Here is an 18,911-nt window from a genome sequence, read left to right as displayed (position 1 = left end):
CAGGAACAAACCTCCTTTGTCTTAGGAAAAAAATTGACATTCCACTCCTCTTTAGACCGGGGCGCGCGGATGTCCACAACGTGCTGGACATTCCCAGCATTTTGCTCGGGCTAGCAATATACCAGGGTGGGCAATGAGCATTATACCATGGATGCCCACAAGTTGCCAAGAATTACCACCATTATTTTAACTAAAACATTGTGCTTGTGTGGGCAATGTTGCCAATTTCCACCAATGGATATTAGTGGGTTTAATATATGGTGTGCATCACTCATGCAGATTGTTTTCCATTGCTTGTCTTGCAGGGTAGCATTTTTAACAAATGGAAGCCAATGTGGGTTGTTTTGCTTGAAGATGGGCTGGAGTTCTACAACAAGAAAAGTGATAACAGCCCAAAAGGAATGATTCCATTAAAAGGAAGTGCCCTCACTAGTCCCTGCCAGGATTTTGGTAAAAGGATGGTAAGTACTTGCAGCTATCACACATTCTTTTAAAGCATGTATATTAACATAATTCAATAAGTAAAAGTTAATCAAAAGTAAACCTACTGCAATATGGAGCAAAATGATTCACTCACTTCTCTCTCTCTGAAAAATCAACAAGCTACACAGCCTCCTCCCTCAACAGGCTCATGATACATTCTGTAGCGTTGCATATTACAGTTGCCACTTGGGAACGTAACTTGAGGGAGGCTAAAGTGACAAAGCGCAATAGCATGGCAACGTAAAATGACGAAAAAAACGATGTGCGTGACTTGCTTATTGAAACATTTTATTAGTGCTTTTCTAATCCTGACGTTGCCCCATAGCATTTTCTGGATGACCAAGAAAGTAGCTGTTTAATTTATTACAGCTGGTTGGAAGAGAGGGGATTTGTGTATGTTTTGGGGTTCTGTGTAGTATGTTTTGGTGTTCGGTGTGTGGGCTGGCACTGTGCATATACAAATCAGAACATCTTGCAACCTGAACATAGTTGACTCATGCTTTAGGGAACAATCAAGTCTTTTAGATTGTACAATTTTTGGTCCAGGACTATGCATCAATCACCCACTGAGTGATGCAGAGGGCTTTTCTGTACTATGGATCACCCACTGAGGGATTTGAAAGAGATTGTTCTTGAGCTCGGTAGCCACTGTGTGGCCTTGAGAGCAGAAATAATGTGTTCAGGGTGTTAAGCATGTCTACCTCCAGCCTCAGGATTGATTATAGGCTATTGACTAAGTGTCTGAGGAGACCAATGTAGAGCATGTTTACATTGTCTAAGTGAGGACAGCACTAAGCTAATGAGGCTCGGTCCATTCTTCTTGAGCACACAGCAACAAAAGGGATAGTTTGTGCTAGGAAACAGCCAATGGTACTTGGCAAATTGAAACACAAAAAAGAACAACAAAGCCACCAACAAGACAGGGGGGGAAAAGTTAACAGAATGGTAGGGTCTTCTTGAGTTCCTTCCTAAATTGTTTGAAGAGTCAATGTTAAGTAATTCTAGAGCCCAGACAAGAGTACAGGGAAGGCTCTACTCTACATCGCCATGGCTTAAATGGCAGAATCTGAAGTAGTGTCTGTGAGAGGCAGTGCAGAAGCCTGGCAGACGTGTTTGCCACTAGAAGCATGTGAAGGGAAATCATCCCTTATTTGTATTAGGTAAGACTTTGAAAAACAAAATTGATCCCTCATGTGACTAGGAGCCAATGCAGGGATTTTAAGACCTGATTAATTTGTGCAAATGTCAGATTACTGTAAAAGGAGAGTCAAATAGCACAGGGTGAATTGCTTCTCCCTTATTAAAGAGGGAATAAAAGTCTATTTTTTTTAAGGACAAACCTTCTGAATGATTACTTTAAAGGAGAGGTTACCTTATTAGGTGCCTGCAAGATGTTTCAAATACTGCACAAATAATTGCACAGGGCATGTCTGAGTGGGTCAACATGTACTGGCACTGATCATCTCCTTCTATGATCAGCACATCTGGCTTGTACCCATTCACCTTCAGTAAATTGGGTACCATACCACCTTAAATGGCAGTCAGGCAATTTACCAGTGACTAATGGAATTAAATGATGCCTTGTTGAGTCTCAGCAATAACTGATGTGGTCTGCATAATAGAAGTTAAAGGAGAGACCAAGGTTACCAGAGGCTCCACCAATAGTTTAACCACTTCACTGCTAGGACTTTCCCGTCCCTGTGCTAAGACCTTTTTGGCTATTTGGGGGTAGGTCGCGGTTAGGCACAAATGTGCATCCTTTTTCCCCAGCATCCAGGGGATTCTAAAGGTACCCAGGGTTTGTGGATTTACCTTGATAGGACTGATAAATGAGCCAAAATACAACTAAATTCTGTTTTTTTGGGGTAAAATGGGAAAAAAGGACTGCAGAAGAAAGTGTCTGTTTTTTTTGTCCTGCAAATGACATCAATGAAGGGTTTGTGGTGCTACAATCACCATCTCCCCATCTTTCAGGAACAGACAGACTTGAGTCAGAAAACCACATTTTTCAACACAGTTTTGGCAATTTACTGGAAGATAGATAATTTTTCCTAGTTTTTGTGCTTTCAACCTCCTTCCAGTTAGGGGCGAAAACCGGTATGAAACCTGTGGTGGATCCATGAAAGCTACACATTTCTGAAAACTATACACAACTATGAATTCAGCAAAGGGTCATTTGTGTAGATCTTTCATGGTTTTTCTATAAAATATAACAGTTGAAAGACAACAATTATCGAAATTGAGTTGAAAAAAACAGACAGCCATCTGTGCGTATGTTTTCATGTGCAGCTTCTTCCAACTTTGGCAGATTTTCAAAAGCAATATGCTGTTATATCTGCTGGACTCTATTATCTGTGGGAATAAATATGGCTTGCAGGTTCACCAAGAACCCGAAGTACCCAGAGTCAATAACTGAGTTTAACCTTGCAATGTTTTTTCATTGTGTACCGAGTGTACAGCAATTTGTTTGGTAAAGTTTAAATAGTGAAAAATAGATATCAAGGAAACCTATGTATTTCCGGAATTGGCACAAAATATGACATTTAGAAGCAGTGCTTATTTGCTCATCTCTGAATTTGTGGGTACCCAAATCCGCATTTGAATTAGAGGGCATTTCTCAAAATGACTTCTTTCTGACATACTGTCATACATTTGGAAGGTGCAAATGTGGAGAAATACAATTGTTAATAACACTTGTTCTACTATTCTGTGTTCCCCTAAGTCTCCAGCTTAAAATGGTACCTCACTTGTGTGGGTAGGCCTAGCGCCCTGGACACGAAACGGCCCAAAACGCAATGTGGAAACATCAAGGTTTTCCACTGAAATCTGACCCTTATTTTGCAATGTGCCTAGCTATGGATTTTGCGCCCTAGCTCAGCCGCCACCTCTGAAAACCTAGAAAACCTGTACATTTTTTAAAACTAGACACCTAGGGGAATCCAGGATGGAGTGACTTGTGCGGCTCTCACCGGGTGTCTGTTACCCAGAATCTCTTGCAAACCTCAAAATGTGACTAAAAACACATTTTCCTCACATTTCTGTGATGGAAAGTTCTAGAATCTGAGGGGAGCATCAAACTTCCTTCCACCTAGCATTCCCTCAAGTCATCTGATAAAAATGGTACCAGTTTTGCAAGGGGGACACCTGCGTTTTTGGTCCCGGGCTTGGCAGCCAACTAAGGAAACCCGATAAAAAAGGATATTTTCCTCCCATTTCTGTGTGGGAAAAATGTGGGATCACCAGGCCTGCACTAATTTCCTACCACCCAGCATTCCCCCAGGTCTTGCGTTAAAAATGCTCCCTCACTTGTGTGGGTGAGCCAAGTGCACGCAACAGGGAAGGGCCCAAAACGTATTGTGGAGGCTTACAAATTATCTATCACAAAGCATCCTGTTTTTGCAAGGGGGTTACCTGCGTTTTTGGTCCCGAGCTCGGCTGTCATCTAGAGAAACCTACCAAACCCAGATATTTCTGAAAAAAAGACACCGGGCGGAGTCAGGGAAGGTGTGGCATCCGTATGATCCTCAATGTTTTTTTACCCAGAATCCCTTACAAACCTCAAATTTGTCTAACAGAATCAAATTTTCCTCACATTTCTGTGTGGGAAATTTGTGGGATCACCAGGCTGGCACAAAATTCCTACTACCCAGCGTTCCCCCACATCTTGCGATAAAAATGCTACCTCAATTGTGTGGGTGGGCCTAGTGCCCACAACAGGGAAGGGCCCAAAGCATATTGTGGAGGCATTGAAATTATCTGTCACAAAGTGGCCTGGTTTTTCAAGGGGTCAACTGCATTTTTGGTCCTGGTCTCGGCAGCCATCTACAGAAACCTACCAACCTCAGGTATGTCTGAAAACTAGATACCTGGGGGAGTCCAGGGAGGTGAAGCTTGTGTGGATCTCCCAACATTTTCCTACCCAGAATCCACTGCAAACCTGAAATTTATCTAAAAATAAAATCACATTTTCCTCAAATTTCTGTGTGGGAAGGTTGTGAGATCACGGAGCCGGCACAAATTTCCTAACACCCAGCGTTCCCCCAGATCTCCCGATAAAAATGCTACCCCACTCGTGTGGGTGGGTCAAGTGCCCGCGACAGAGATGGGCCCAAAACGTATTGTGGAAGCATGAAAATTATATATCACAAAATGACCTGGTTTTGCAAGGGGGTCGTCTGCGTTTTTGATCCTGGGCTCTGCAGCCATCTAGAGAAACCTACCAAACCCAGATATTTCTGAAAAATAGACACCGGGTGGAGTCCGGGAAGGTGTGGCTTGCGTAGGATCCCCCAACATTTTCTTACCCAGAATCCACTACAAACATCAAATTTGTCTCACAGAATCAAAGTTTCCTCACATTTCTGTGTGGGAAATTTGTGGGATCACCAGGCTGGCACAAAATTCCTACCACCCAGCGTTCCCCCACATCTTGCGTTAAAAATGCTTCCTCAACTGTGTGGGTGGACCTAATTCCCACAACAGGGAAGGGCCCAAAACATATTGTGGAGGCATTGAAATTATCTGTCACAAAGTGGCCTGGTTTTTCAAGGGGTCACCTGCATTTTTGGTCCTGGTCTTGGTAGCCATCTACAGAAACCTACCAAACCCAGACATTTCTGAAAAATAGACACTCGGGGGGTCCAGGGAACTGTGGCTTTCATGGAATCCCCCAACGTTTTCTTACCCAGAATTCCCATCAAAAACCTAAAATTTAGCTAGAAAAATCACATTTTCCTTACATTTCTATGTGGGAAAGTTGTGGGATCACCGGCTGGCACAAATTTCCTACCACCCTAGGTCTCCCGATAAAAGTGTCACCATCCCCAGTGGAGGCCTGTAGTTGGGCAGCCCATGGGGGGAGCACCAGCCCTTTCCGATGGGCATTTGTGACGACTGAAGGGTTCCATCCTCAGCACATGCCCACCGTGAGAGAATAGTGGAGATGGCAGAACTCTGTGGAACTTCACAGTACAATAACTGCACTGTAGAGTGAAAAGAGAGGTAGAAAGACAAACTGTATTTGATTGCAGATATACGACCTGAACCACCTGAGTGCTTTGCCTGCAAGGTCCGCTGTAGAGAAATGATCAACCAAAATAGCCTGGTCAATCATATCAAATGCAGCAGACAGATTTAATTGCAATAGTCCTACTTTGAGGTCATCATTTCTGGTCTGGTAAAACACAGCTTGTCACGGGTGGTCAGTAGAATAGAGTCCATACTCTGTAGTGCATGGAAACCTATTTTATATTCTACAGAAAACACATTTTTATTATCACTAATGGATAGAGTTCCATACACCCTCAAAACTGAATTCCTCCTAATCGCTCCCCCAACCAATCAACCATCATTAATGGTTGGCTGAAACACCTAGCAGTACTCAATTGCCAACCTCTTATTATCAACTCAGCGAAATCACTGGGAGTAACTCTCAATAAAAATCGAAACATGCAGAAACATGTTAGCACCGCAACAAAAAGAGCACATTTTCAGATGAACACCTTGAGAATACTATAACCCTTCCTCCCCGCAAATTACTTTAAATTGGCAGTTCAAGCACTAGTATTCCCAAGAGTGGAATATGGGAGTGTCTCTCTTTGCGGGATTCCCAGCTCGACGATGGCCCCCCTAGGAGCTTCAATCAACTCAGCAGCTAGACTCATTACAGGCTCCAAAAGAAACTGTCACGTCTCCCCTGACCTTAGAGCCCTCAACTGGCTACCTTTCGAATCCAGAATTCAACTAAAAATTACATGTATGATGCACAAGGCCATACATCACAATACCCCAGGTCACCTGGCACAAAAATGTGTGTTTTCTTGTGGCAACAGATCCAGGATTGCCAGTAACCTTCTACTGAAACTACAATTATTTGCCAAGAAGAAAACATACAACCAGGCCTTCTCGGGGATGGCTCCCAGGAATGCACTGCCCCCAGAAACCAGACTGAATCCTTCTACTGTAGCTTTAAAAAAAGAAGTGAAATCTATTCTCTTGTCTAAATTCACATGAACTATGTATATAACTTTTAATACTATTGCTGGTTTGTATTGAACATAATTATATCTCTCAATACCTGTTTTGTTTCCTATATCTGCATGTTAAGTGCTCTGATACCCGCAAGGGTCTTGCCCGCGCTATATAAAACCTTTAAAATAAAATAAATAAATACAACATTATCTTGGATGTGGTAAGGTTGACAACCAATAGACAGAAGTTGAAGTTCTTCTAATATCACTTTTGCTGTACTATATTAACTCAAATAATAAACATAATCCTTGTCAGAGTGAGTCACTAAGGTCACTAAATAAACAGGTACCTAACCCTCTGATAGCTTGGCAGAAAAGTAATGTGTAAAGTACTTATGCAGCACTCAAAAAGTAATAAAGTGTAAACACAACACAAGGAAAATCCCAAAACAACTTAGTAAAATAAGTACAACAGGAGATATGAATTTTTAACGTTTTAAGAAAAAATAGGTCCAAGAAGCACAAATTGCCAATCACAATTATCTGGTTGCATTGGACCGTGTCAAAGTCAGAAGTTCAGGCCAACCACAATGGAGTGAGGATTGACTACAGGGATCAAGTTTGTCCCAGTACAAAGTTTACCTTCTAACTTTTAGTCCAGTTTCATGCAAGAAGCACTTGTCAACAAGGTCATTGGCGGTTGAGCTGGTAGCTGGACCTGGAAAGGGACTCACCAGCAGTGGATTGCTGAAGTCGCAGGCCTCAGTTGTAATTTCATATTGGTGGTGCAGTTGTTTTCAGCATGAAGAGCTGGTTGACAATCAGTGCTTCATGTTGGTGGGAAATGTGTGAGTTTGTTGTCGATTCAGAGAGCTCTGACGGTTAAGTCCAGGAGCTGTGTCCAGGAAGGTTGCGTCTGCAGTCAAATGCAGGTCCCACATGGCCTTTTTGAAGTCCGCTCTTGTTTGCGAAGAGACCAGGGATGGTTCATCTAGACTCAGAGAGCCCAGAAACTCTGGTGTTTCACCTGGAGCCAGGCTATTGTAGTTTTGGGGTTGGATGAGTGCACTCTAAAAATCAGCAAAGTGCCCATGATCTGGAGGGGTAACTCTTGGGGTTTAGAACTATCTCCAGCAGAGGCCCACAGCAGGGTTCAGGCAGGTCCAGCCGGTACAAGTCAGCTGAGCAGTTGCAGGGTAGGCCTCTGGAAACTTTTGTGTCCCTGAGCTCAAACAGGAGGTCAGTCAACTGACCCATAGAGTTTTTACGGGGGGTCATGGGTTCAAGTCAAGCAGGTCAAGTCTTCCTTCAGTGCAGGGTAGTCCTTCTTCTCAGTCTCCAGGATAGTTCTGATGAGTGGTTCTGAGGGTGCCACTTTTTTTACCCAGTGTAAGCCTATGTGTGTGGGTCATACCCTGTGTCTAACCCTAAACTGGTTCTGATCAGTTTATCTCTTATCCCTGGTTTTGGGAGGATAAAGGGCAAGCAGGGCCAGGTGTGAGCTGCATTTGCCAGTGACAGGATAGGCATCTTCAGCAGTCAGGAAGGGGGTTGTTACAGCTCTCAGACTAATCTTTGAAGTTCAGGAAGGGCTGAGTACAACCCCAGGTCATCCTGCTCAGGAGAGGAACTCCCTTCCCCACAACCTAGGCCCTTTTGTCCCCTTTCTGGTAGGAATACACATCACACCACAGGAGAGCCATTACCAGTCACTTGACCCCGGAAGAAAGACACATTTGGTTTAGGCCGAAAACTGCTAGATTTCTAAAAGTGAATAATAATTAAAAATCTGACTTTATCATTAAAGAAGATTTTAAATTACAATCAATTCAAATTGAAAGCCCAGAGGTATTTCTCTATCTGCTCCTAAACTGAAGTTCGCACTTATAAAGTTTAATAGGGTAACCCAGCGTTAGCCCATGGGAGAGCTAGCCTTGCTGCAATGAAAAACAACTTTGTTTTTTTTATGGCCTGAACATGTAAACCTTAATCACACATGTCCTATATTTAAAATACCATGCACGCTGCCCTGTGAGCCTTTAGGGCCTACCCTGGCAAAAAGGTTTATTATGCTAGGTAAAAATGGCAGTTAAAAACTGCATTAGAAGATGCAGAAGGCAGGCCTGATACATGTTTTACTGTGCTACTTTAGTGGGGGGAACAATGCGTCCACCTGAAGAAGTTAATTTATAGGCCCTGGGTACAGGTCATACAGTTTATTAGTGACTTATAAATAAATTAAATCTGCCAATTGGGTGTATACCAATTTTAATATATTTGGAAGGGGAGAGCACACGCACTTTTCCATTGATTACCAGGAGTAAGGTGTGCAGAGTCTAATGCCAACACAATTGAGTTTAGCAAAAAATAGGGTAGTGAAGGCAAACATCTGGGGTATTACCACACAAAAGATGGGCATTTCCAACATACAGCATTTTTTCTTTCTTTCAGTGGTGGTAAAAAATGATTTTACAATAACAGTACTGCTCTCAGCACTTTAATCAGAATAGCCTGCACGTTCCCCCTTACAAGTTCAACCTTGATGTAAAGTTGAAACCTAGGAAAGTCCAAGGTGGTGTGACCTGTGTGGATCCCACTTTGTTTTCTTATCGAGAATGCTCTGTTAACATCAAACTTTGGCTAAAATCACAGCTATTCCTCGCATTTCTATCAAAAAAAGTTTCAGAATCTGTAGAGACTGACAAAAGTCCTACCACTCAGCAGTCTCACTCACAAACAGTATTGTCAGAGCTTTCTATTCACAGGATCAGCATAATGTTTACAAAGGTCCACTTCCTAGCACCACACCACCAACTCTGCTTACCTTTAAGGAAGCCAGTATTGGAGAGGTCAGGGGAAAGAAAGTTTTTTTTGTGGGAGGGGGGGGGGGGGCGGGGGGGGGCAAGGGAACAGAAAGGAGGCTTTTCTGCGGAAACAAACAGTGATTAGTCACACTGAAGCCTTGCTGAGCTGAGTCTTTTTGCAATCAAATGGGAGTGTCATAATCACCTCTAAGTTTCATTCCCTTGTACTCATGATGTGATTACAGAGCAGTCAAACCTCGGGATTCCTCATCTACAATAAGCAATTGCAGAGTTAATTCTCTTATCACACTTTCCTAATCTGATAATCAATATAACATTTCTTGATCAAATAACCACTATAGCATACCAGAAATCACAGGAGTTGGGATTCACCAGGTCACTCTGAGCAGCACCGGTTTTCCAACACCCTGATTGGAATTGGTGATTAGTAATATCTATGAAAATCCTATATTTTCACAAATTGTTAGGCGTTATTTCTCTATAAACCTTTAAATTCAAAACCTTGATTTTCTTTCAGGCTTTCACAGTTGCACTTCTCACAATTGATTTATTTCTATAAATGTTTTATCAGGATTTTCTGAAGCTTTAAGAACTTTGATGTAGTTGATTGATTGATTGATATAGTGTTGGTTTCAACAGTATATCAACAGTATACCAGGTAAACTATAAAGAATGCTAAAGCACACCGGTTTCTCTACCAAAAGCTCCCTTACTCGGAAGGTTTTTTTTTCTAATTCTCTCCTCTTTCTTAAATAAGAGAATCTACTCAAAAAGCAAGCAAGGATCTTAGGCAGACAAATCCTTACCCCTAGAGGCTGAACCGACCTCAAATTCCATATGCACTTTCACTTGAGTACAGAGACACGTCTGCAATGAACTGCTCAGTGGCTTTTCTCCAGAACAGAGAGTGCAGTGTTTTGGGTGGAACTGGCTTTATAGTGGAGCTGCCCGCAATGGCCACTGGACTTGGAATGCTGGTACTTGTAGTCACAATCACTGTGGGTGCAACAGGGAGGCGTTCCAGAGGTTACTACATACCTCCACCACCCTGCTACAGTATCTATGAGTACAGCAAAGCCACAGTTGTCAATGCCAGTATTGAAGGAATTGCAACTCACAACAACAGTTGCTTACTAGACTTTGTGGTGTGCCCCAGGAGGCATAACAGATGATTGGCAAATTATTCCTGACAGTAACCCAGCTCATGTGGGTGGGCTTATCGTTTGCAACAGGAACCACTCAAACTTGGACCATGTGAAGTCAATGTGGTGTCAATGTGTTCTTCACCTGTTTACAATTTAGGTCAGTTCCCATGATGTGCGTTAGGTACACTCAAACTTGGGTGGCAGTGTTTCAATCAGCAGAAGTGTGGGAACGCAAGGTGGTAGGATTGTGAACGCTGGCTAGAAGTGCTGAGATTTCTGTCACATATATACCCAAAAAATAGTTGCTGTTTACACATACTTTGATGTTCGCAGGACACTCTTGGACCACACTAGCCTGGACTCCACTTGGTCTCTAGGCTTCAGAAATGCCCAAGGCTGGTAAACCCCCCATTTTGCCCCTGTCCAGTGGAAGAAGTACTGTCTGGTGCCTGGGAGCCCTGGGGGGATAGAAGGACTTTTGGGGCATTAGGGGTAGGGGATGTGGTTTGATGCCAGGGCAGGCTAGCTTACACTCCATTCGTTTAAAACAAAAAAGCATGCATCTCTGGTGTGTAGCGTGGCTTCTGTCCATCAGGAGACTCCCCCAATCTACCCTCTAGGAGGGGCAAAATACTGTTGTGGCTTTATGGGTTTGGAGAGCAGGCTGATACCAGGAAGAGCTGGCACCCACCCCTTGTGTCTAGTGCCTGGTCTGTGCTCAGTGGCCACCCACTTGTGACAATCCCCAAGCAGGGATCCGCTAAGCAGAGAAATGATTGGAAAGGGGAGAATCTTCCTTTTCAATAATTCCTCCCCCCGTGCTCAGGGGACCGATCAGAATGAAAGTAAAAGGTGGCAAACAGTTCCTTATACTTTCATTTTCTGCACGGATGACTTCAGCGTGCTAAGGACACTCATTGTTATTTAGAAAACATGTCTACGGCTGCTGGGAAACCTCCCCAGCAGTCCGAATGCAAGCCATAACAAGTAATCCTGCTGACCCAAGCACCAGAGGGATCTCCTTCCTCTAGTGGGAGGATGAGATATTCATGTCCTCTGCACTGTAAAGGTGGTGCGGAGGACATGAACATCTTGTCCTCTGCTCTAAAGAGGTAAAAACATCAAGTATTGAAGAAAAAAAGTAGATATAAGAAATTATTATATAATATGCAATGCTCAAACTTGCCTTTAATGTGTAGTGCCTATCCCAGTGCTTAATTTTGCTTTAAACCATAAAAGGTTTGTGTGTGCTGATGGTGTAAGTGCAATCTTTTTATTGCACTGTGATATACTGATTTATGACGAGGCACCTAACTAAACAGGTAGATGTGTACATGTACTAGTTACTGATCACTTACTATTCTACGAACCGCAGATCGAAATCCACACCAGAGTTAAGCTTTCTGACAGTTGACTTTCTAGTTTATTAATGTAGTGACAGATCAAGTGGATGGCTTGTTGGATACGTCAAGACCACTGTGATTGTTCATTATAGCGCAACATTGACAAGAACCCGGTATGTTAGTGTATACATATCATGTATTGCATTTTATGGCATAACTTTTATGTTATGATCAAACCTTTGTTATAAAAAAAAACTATTAAATCAAACTGTTGCATTCCAAAGCTAGAAGGGGAAGAAAGGTGGATCATATTGGCTGTATTTGAAGACTGCTGTCAATGTAGATTTCAAATTCGGAAATGGGTTAGCCACCTTTGTATGGTGCACTCTACCCCAAGGAAATTTAATCCCATTCATCTGGCAGAGCTCAGTGGCATGCCCTGCCTCCAAGCGCATTCAGCTAGTAGTCGACTACCCACTCTTCTGTGCGAACCTTTGGTAATAAAACACAGCCAGTGTGAAGAATAAGCTCTAATTCAAGTAGCACGCCCCCCTCCACCAAGATGTTTTCCTTTTGGGCCAGCTGGGGCTATATTTACAATAATTGCCGCTAACTAGTGTTAGTATTAGCTAGCATCAATTTTCTTACTGCCGTGTACAGCCAAAAACTATCGCCATGGTACCGACTTTTTTACAATGCATCGCAACATGGCGATAGGATCCGCTCGCGGTGGCGAATACTGAAGCTAACACTAGCGTCAAGGCGATACAAATTTGGCCGCTAGTGAGAGAATAGTGACGAATGGCCAATTAGAGGCAAAAAAACTCACGTTAGTCAGCCCAGCGTGACTTTTCTACCTCTAGAGGCAAAAATAGCCTAGGAGTCCACCACCAATGATAAAGATAAAATAAAAACAATGGAATGCAGGATGAAGCAGCGAGGGCCAAGTTCTGTACAGGGAAACAACCTCCCCAAAACCCACAACTGCCAGGATGACTAGCCAGAGTCCGAGGGGAAGAATAAATGCAGATTCAGGGCTCAATATATGTAAAGAGGCGCATCGCTGGGAAAAACCAGTGATGCATCACTTTTCATAGTGCTTACCTTGGGATACCATGGCAGCCGAAGCCTGGAAGCATGGACAATCCTCGGGAGCCCATCGGCCTCGCTGGGTCTGCGTCTGAGACCCAGAGAGGAAGGCGGAGGTGCTGTGGAGTTGCTGTGGCCTGAAGGTGGAGGCATGCTGCTTCAGGACCAACCCTTTGGGCTGTGGCGGCAGACATTGAGGCATTGGTGATCGGTGTCACCTGCACTGCGAAACACAGAGCGGCTTTGAAGTAGTCGGTCCGTATTTCACTTGAATGCGCTGCCCTATGGGCAGCGTAAGTTTGTGGCTTCCCTTGGGGCATCCCAATTTGCATACTAGGGCGCACTTAAACTGTTAAATTCAGAAACTATTAGACCGGTAAGTTTTAATGGCTACTCTCCCCGAGTCCTCATCCAAGCCGATGATATAACAGTGTTCACGTTAGCAACAGACACGTCCATTGAAGCAATGAAATTTAAAGGTGTTCTATTTGGACAAGTCTCTGGAAAGAATATAAATCAGCACAAAAACTCAGATCTTAGCACTTACAACGTGAGTGCACAGTCAAATCTGCTACCTCCTGTCAGCGAAACTATGAGCCTTTACTCCCCAAGATAAAAAGGGATCTAAAGACATTGGATTGTATACAGATTAGTCTTATAGGTTGGTGTAATATTGTCAAAATGCTAGTTATACTTAAATCTATATCCCGCATCTATGTAGGGCATTATCATTATTCTTGACAAATATTTGGTTTAGTAAAACTGACTCAGCTATTATCAGATTTATCAGGGTGCACAAACGTTCTAGAAGAGAAATAAGGTTTTTAAGCTTCCCAGTGAGAGAGGTGATTGGGCTCTTCCCTGTTTTAAATTCTATTATTTTGCTGCCATGATGAACCGAATCAGCTGTCTTATAATTGGATATTTTACCACGACCTCTGGTAGCCAGGCGTCAGTCTCGCTATGAATTAAGCTAATAGGCAGAGGTATACCTACCTTGATTCACAGAGCTAAGTTAATATTAAAAGGTTTGCTTTAAGATTCTTCAGTCTACCATTGTGCTTTGGAGACTATTGATACATCAATTTAACATCACTCAATTCAGTAAGTATACATCCTTAAGGCAAGTGGCTTTCCTTCCGAATACTTTTTCATGATCAACCTCAAAGGGTATGGGAGAGGTCAGGAATCAAACAGTTTTGTCAAATTCTTACAGTTCTTACAATTCTGTCAAATTCTTACTCTTACAATCTTTCCTCACCGACAGATCTCAAACGGTGGAGCTGGATGACCACACATCCAAACCTTTCACTCTCCCCTGCGGGGTGCCTCAGGGCTCCTCTCTTAGCCCAACCCTTTTTAATATCTACGTAGCTCCCTTGGCAGGAGTTATTAGATCATTTGGCTTCCAGCTCACCTCCTATTCAGATGACACACAAATAGTGTTGTCACTGGCTAAAGGAAATGAGAAAGAAACTGGGGATCAGTTCTCTGATTGCATGACGGCTATCTCCTATTGTATGTCCTCAAATTGTTTGAAGCTTAACTCTAACAAGACGGAGGTTTTGAAATTTGGGGCCAATCCTTTAGTATGGACACCGGACTGGTGGCCGGTAGATCTGGGACCTTGTCCCTCACCCTCCAGGAAGGCCAAAAACCTTGGGGTGTTGGTGGATAACACACTTACTTTGGGCGATCAAATAAGCTCTGTGACCTCGGCCTGCTTTATGATTCTTAGAATCATCAGGAAAATTAAGATTTTCCTGACTGAAAGCGACCTTAAGACAGTAGTAATGGCTCTTGTAACATCGCGTTTGGACTACTGTAACAGTCTCTATTTGAACATACAAAAACAGCATATGTATAGGCTTCAGTTGGTCCAAAACGCAGCAGCCAGACTGCTGACTGGTACATCTAAATTTGCATCAGTAAAGGGAGAACTTAGGAAACTACAATGGCTGTCGATAAAACAAAGAGTCCGTTTTAAAGCCCTCTGCTTGGTTTTTAAGGCTGTTAATGGTATCGGCCCTGAATTCCTTCAGCAGCAATTTCATTGGTATGTACCGGGCAGATCACTTCGTTCTGCCAGTGCTAAACTAGTGCATATCCCTAAAGTCAGAAAACTTAACTGGGGCGGTAGGAGCTTTACTCTTTGTGCTTCTAAGGCCTGGAATGAGCTTCCTTTTTCCCTTAAAACAGCCCCAGACCTTTTGTCTTTTCGGAGGGGCCTGAAGACATGGCTTTTCCTGCACTAGTCCTCCTCGACTTCCCCAGGTAATCAGTGCTTAGCACCAGGACACCCAAGGGTAATCGCGCGCTCTATAAGTGCAAATAACATAACAAATTTTCTTTGTTGATTTACTCCTTACTTTTGCTTATATTCAAGAAAACTTTCATTTACCTAAAGATGCATTAGGGATTTGTTTCAAAGAATGGACAACGCCAAAACAAATGTATCCTAAAATACACTTTTGGATATTTTTTTAAATATTATCAACATTTCTTTTTTATGGGGTGCTGACGATTTTGAATCTCAAATTAGTTTTTGGAAGGATAAGTCGAACTTTGATGTACATCTGCCCACCTTATGCAGTCGATTATGTTTTTGGATAAACTATTGCTGTCAGCAAGACTCAAGGTACAGCACTGCACACTTATATACTGTCTCTGTTACACATACAAAACATTATATAAATGTGGCTGATGCACTAGTTATGCTTGCTCACGTTGCCTGCAGGACGGATCTGATATCCTACATATGTTTGCGCACTTTTACTGACACAAGACTGAAGTAGGCAGATGTTTTTCACATGTTAACTGAGATACTTCTAATACAAGTCCAGATCTCTAGCCAACTTGTTAGGCTAGGTAATGGAATAATTCAAAATCCCACTTAACTAGAATTTATTCAATAGCTGCAGTCAAATATTTCTGCTCAGCATCAAGAAAACCACCTCAACACCACCCTCCTTTATGACCCCCCCAGCGCCAAGACTGACACCAACTCCGCAGCCAGGGAATTTCACCGCTGGGTCTCCTGTTGCACCGACAAGCTGGCACCCCTCCGCCACCCCGCCAAACAACGCCCTCTGAAAGCTGCCTGGTTCACCACTGAACTTCAAGAAGCCAGATGCTCCTGCAGACACCTAGAAAAAATCTGGCGACACCAGAAAACCACAGAAGCACTGAACAACCATAAGAGCACCCTGAAAGAATACCTCCAGTGCATAAGAGACACCAAACGGACCTTCATTAGAGACAAAGTCCAGACCAACGCGACCAACGTCAAGGAACTGTTCAACGTCATTCAGCAGTTCGCAAAACCCACTTGCAAAGCCACGGACGTCACACCCTCCCAGGAACTCTGTGACAAGCTCAGCTCCTACTTCCATCTGAAGATCAAGGCCCTCTATACGACAACTTCAGCGAACAACCACCGGACAGCACCCCCCTACCTACCGCCGCCGATAAGCCGACCATTGCATCCTGGAACCCACAACCGTCGACCACATTTCCGCAGCCATGAAGAAAACGCACTCTGGAGCCCCAACGGACCCCTGCCCACCCCACATCTTCCACAGGGCCGCCGCCGCCATCGCACCCGAACTAGGATGGACGATCAACACCTCCTTCAGATCCGGCACCTGCCCTGATGACTAGAAACGGGCGGAGGTGAAACCCCTCCTCAAGAAACCAACGGCCGACCCAACGGACCGGAAAAACTTCCGGCCCATCTCTCTCCTCCCCTTCACAGCTGAGAAACTCGTGAACGCCATGCTGACCGCCTTCATTGAAGATAACTCCATCCTAGACACCTCCCAGTCCGGTTTCCACAGCAACCACAGCACCGAGACCGCCCTCCTTGCCGCCACTGATGACATCCGCTTGCTACTAGACCAGGGACACACCACAGCCCTCATCCTTCTAGACCTCTCCGCAGCCTTCGGCACCATCATCGCACGCTCGCAGCCAGACTCCACGACGCTGGGATACAAGGAACCGCCCTCCACTGGATCCAATGCTTCCTCTCTGGCAGAACCCAGAGAATCAGACTCTCTCCCGTCCTTTCCGAACCCACTGACATCAACTGCAGAGTACCCCAAGGATCATCACTCAGCTCGACTCTCTTCAACATCTACCTGGCCCCCTCGCCGCCATCGTCAGACAGCATGGACTCAGCACCGTATCCTACACCAACGACACCCAGCTCATCCTCTCGCTCACGAAAAATCCCGAAGACACCAGATTCTGCTTCCAGGAATGAATGAAGAATGCGGCAGCCTGGATGAAGGACAGCTGCTTGAAGCTCAACTCAGAAAAGACTGAGGTCCTCATCCTCAGACCCTGCACCTCTGCCTGAGACAACACCCGGTAGCCCTCCGCCCTCGGGAACCCACCTCCCCCGACAGACCACGCTCGGAACCTCGGCATCATCCTTGACTCCTCCCGCTCCATGAACCACCAGAACAACGCCGTTGCATCCACCAGCTTCAACTGCCTTCACATCCTCCGTAAGACCTTCAAATTGATCCCCCCTGAATGCAGAAAGACTGTCGCCCACGCACTCATAACAAGCAGACTGGACTATGGCAACACCCTCTATGGAATCAACATAACACTTCTAAACAAACTCCAAACCATCCCGAACGCTGCAGCCAGACTTGTCCTCGGGACACCGTGTCACGAGCACATGACCCAACCACTACTAGGCCTCCACTGGCTCTCCATCGAGAAGAGGATCACCTTCAAACTCCTCACCCATGCCTACAAATCTCTTAACAACATCGGGACACAAATACCTTAACGTCAGAGTATCCTTCCACGTACCCAAAAGGAACCTCCACTCCTCCAACCTCACCCTGGCAGAGGTCCCCTGCATCCGCAGAAACAGAACTGGCGGGAGAGCCTTCTCCTACATCGCAGCCAAGACCTGGAATGAGCTCCCTGTGAACATCAGACGCTCCCCGACCCTGCCCGCGTTCAGGAAGGACCTCAAGCCCTGGCTCTTCGAATGATCCAGAGCCGCTACCCACCCCCCCAAGCCTTGAGACCCTCACGGGTGAGTAGCTCGCTCTACAAACCCCTGATTGATTGTTTAATTGATGGTGTTCTGTAGTGATTATTGACAGGGCACTGTGGACCAGTTCTGTGGGTGAATTTAGAGTTACCATGGAGCCTACCCATACTTGTGTTTCTCTTGGCCTGGGATGTATCACTGTAAGGTTTCTGCACCAAGAACCAGCCTCACCCGGGAGTTGTGTGATGAGTGTTATTTCAGTGATAGGTGCCCACAGGGGTTCTGGCCTCCATGGAATCTGCAGCACTGCTCTGAAACCGAGCAGCACATGTTTGTACCACACCAAAGGTGATCCATATAGTATTAGTATAGGGAGGAGTGAGGCGATTGCTCTTCCCTGCTCAGACTTGCTGGTGGTGGACTGCTTGTCAACAGAGAAAGAGCCAGGGCATCGGTTTCTTGGAAACAAAGGAGTGGCAGATTGTTAGACCTGTCAGCCTTAGAGTGGTCTTCTCATCCAAATGTTTGCCTTCCTCCTCCATTTTTGCTGACCTCGTGTTTGCTGGGCATAGGACTATGAACACTTTACCACTGCTAACCAGCACTAAAGTGCATGTGATAACTCTTCTAAACATGGTAATATTGGCTTATACCCAATTGGCATATTTAATTTACTTATAAGTACCTAGTAAAGTGGTACTATATGTACCCAGGGTCTGTAAATTAAATGCTACTAGTGGGCTTTGGCACTGATTGTGCCACCCACTTAAGTATCCCTTTAAACATGTCTCAGGCATGCCATTGTAGACCTAATGTGTGCAGTTAAAACTGCCATTTCATCCTGAAAAAAGTAACTTTCTGCCAGGCCACAACCATCCCTTTTAATACATATGTCACCCCTAGGGTAGGCCCTGGACAGCCCAGAGGGCAGGGTGCAGTGTATTTAAAAGGTACAGCATGTATTCTTAAGTTTGCATGTCCTAGTAGTGAGAAACTCTTACATTTGTTGTTCACGACTGCAACTCCTGTCTCTCCCATAG

At 44.4% G+C, this 18,911-nt stretch overlaps 1 protein-coding gene across 1 annotated transcript in view; it reads left to right on the top strand.

The window, feature by feature from the left end:
• The window catches only part of PLEK (pleckstrin), a 392,598-nt gene that overhangs the window by 92,985 nt on the left and 280,702 nt on the right, over positions 1-18,911 (top strand). The window contains exon 2 of the mRNA XM_085612714.1: positions 306-461. Coding sequence (XP_085468840.1) covers positions 306-461 — 156 coding nt within the window. The remainder of the gene's footprint in view (positions 1-305; positions 462-18,911) is intronic.

The sequence above is a fragment of the Triturus cristatus genome, chromosome 6 (genome assembly GCF_964204655.1).
Source record: "Triturus cristatus chromosome 6, aTriCri1.1, whole genome shotgun sequence".
Taxonomy (NCBI): domain Eukaryota; kingdom Metazoa; phylum Chordata; class Amphibia; order Caudata; family Salamandridae; genus Triturus; species Triturus cristatus.
This window is presented reverse-complemented; position numbering and strand designations above follow the sequence as displayed.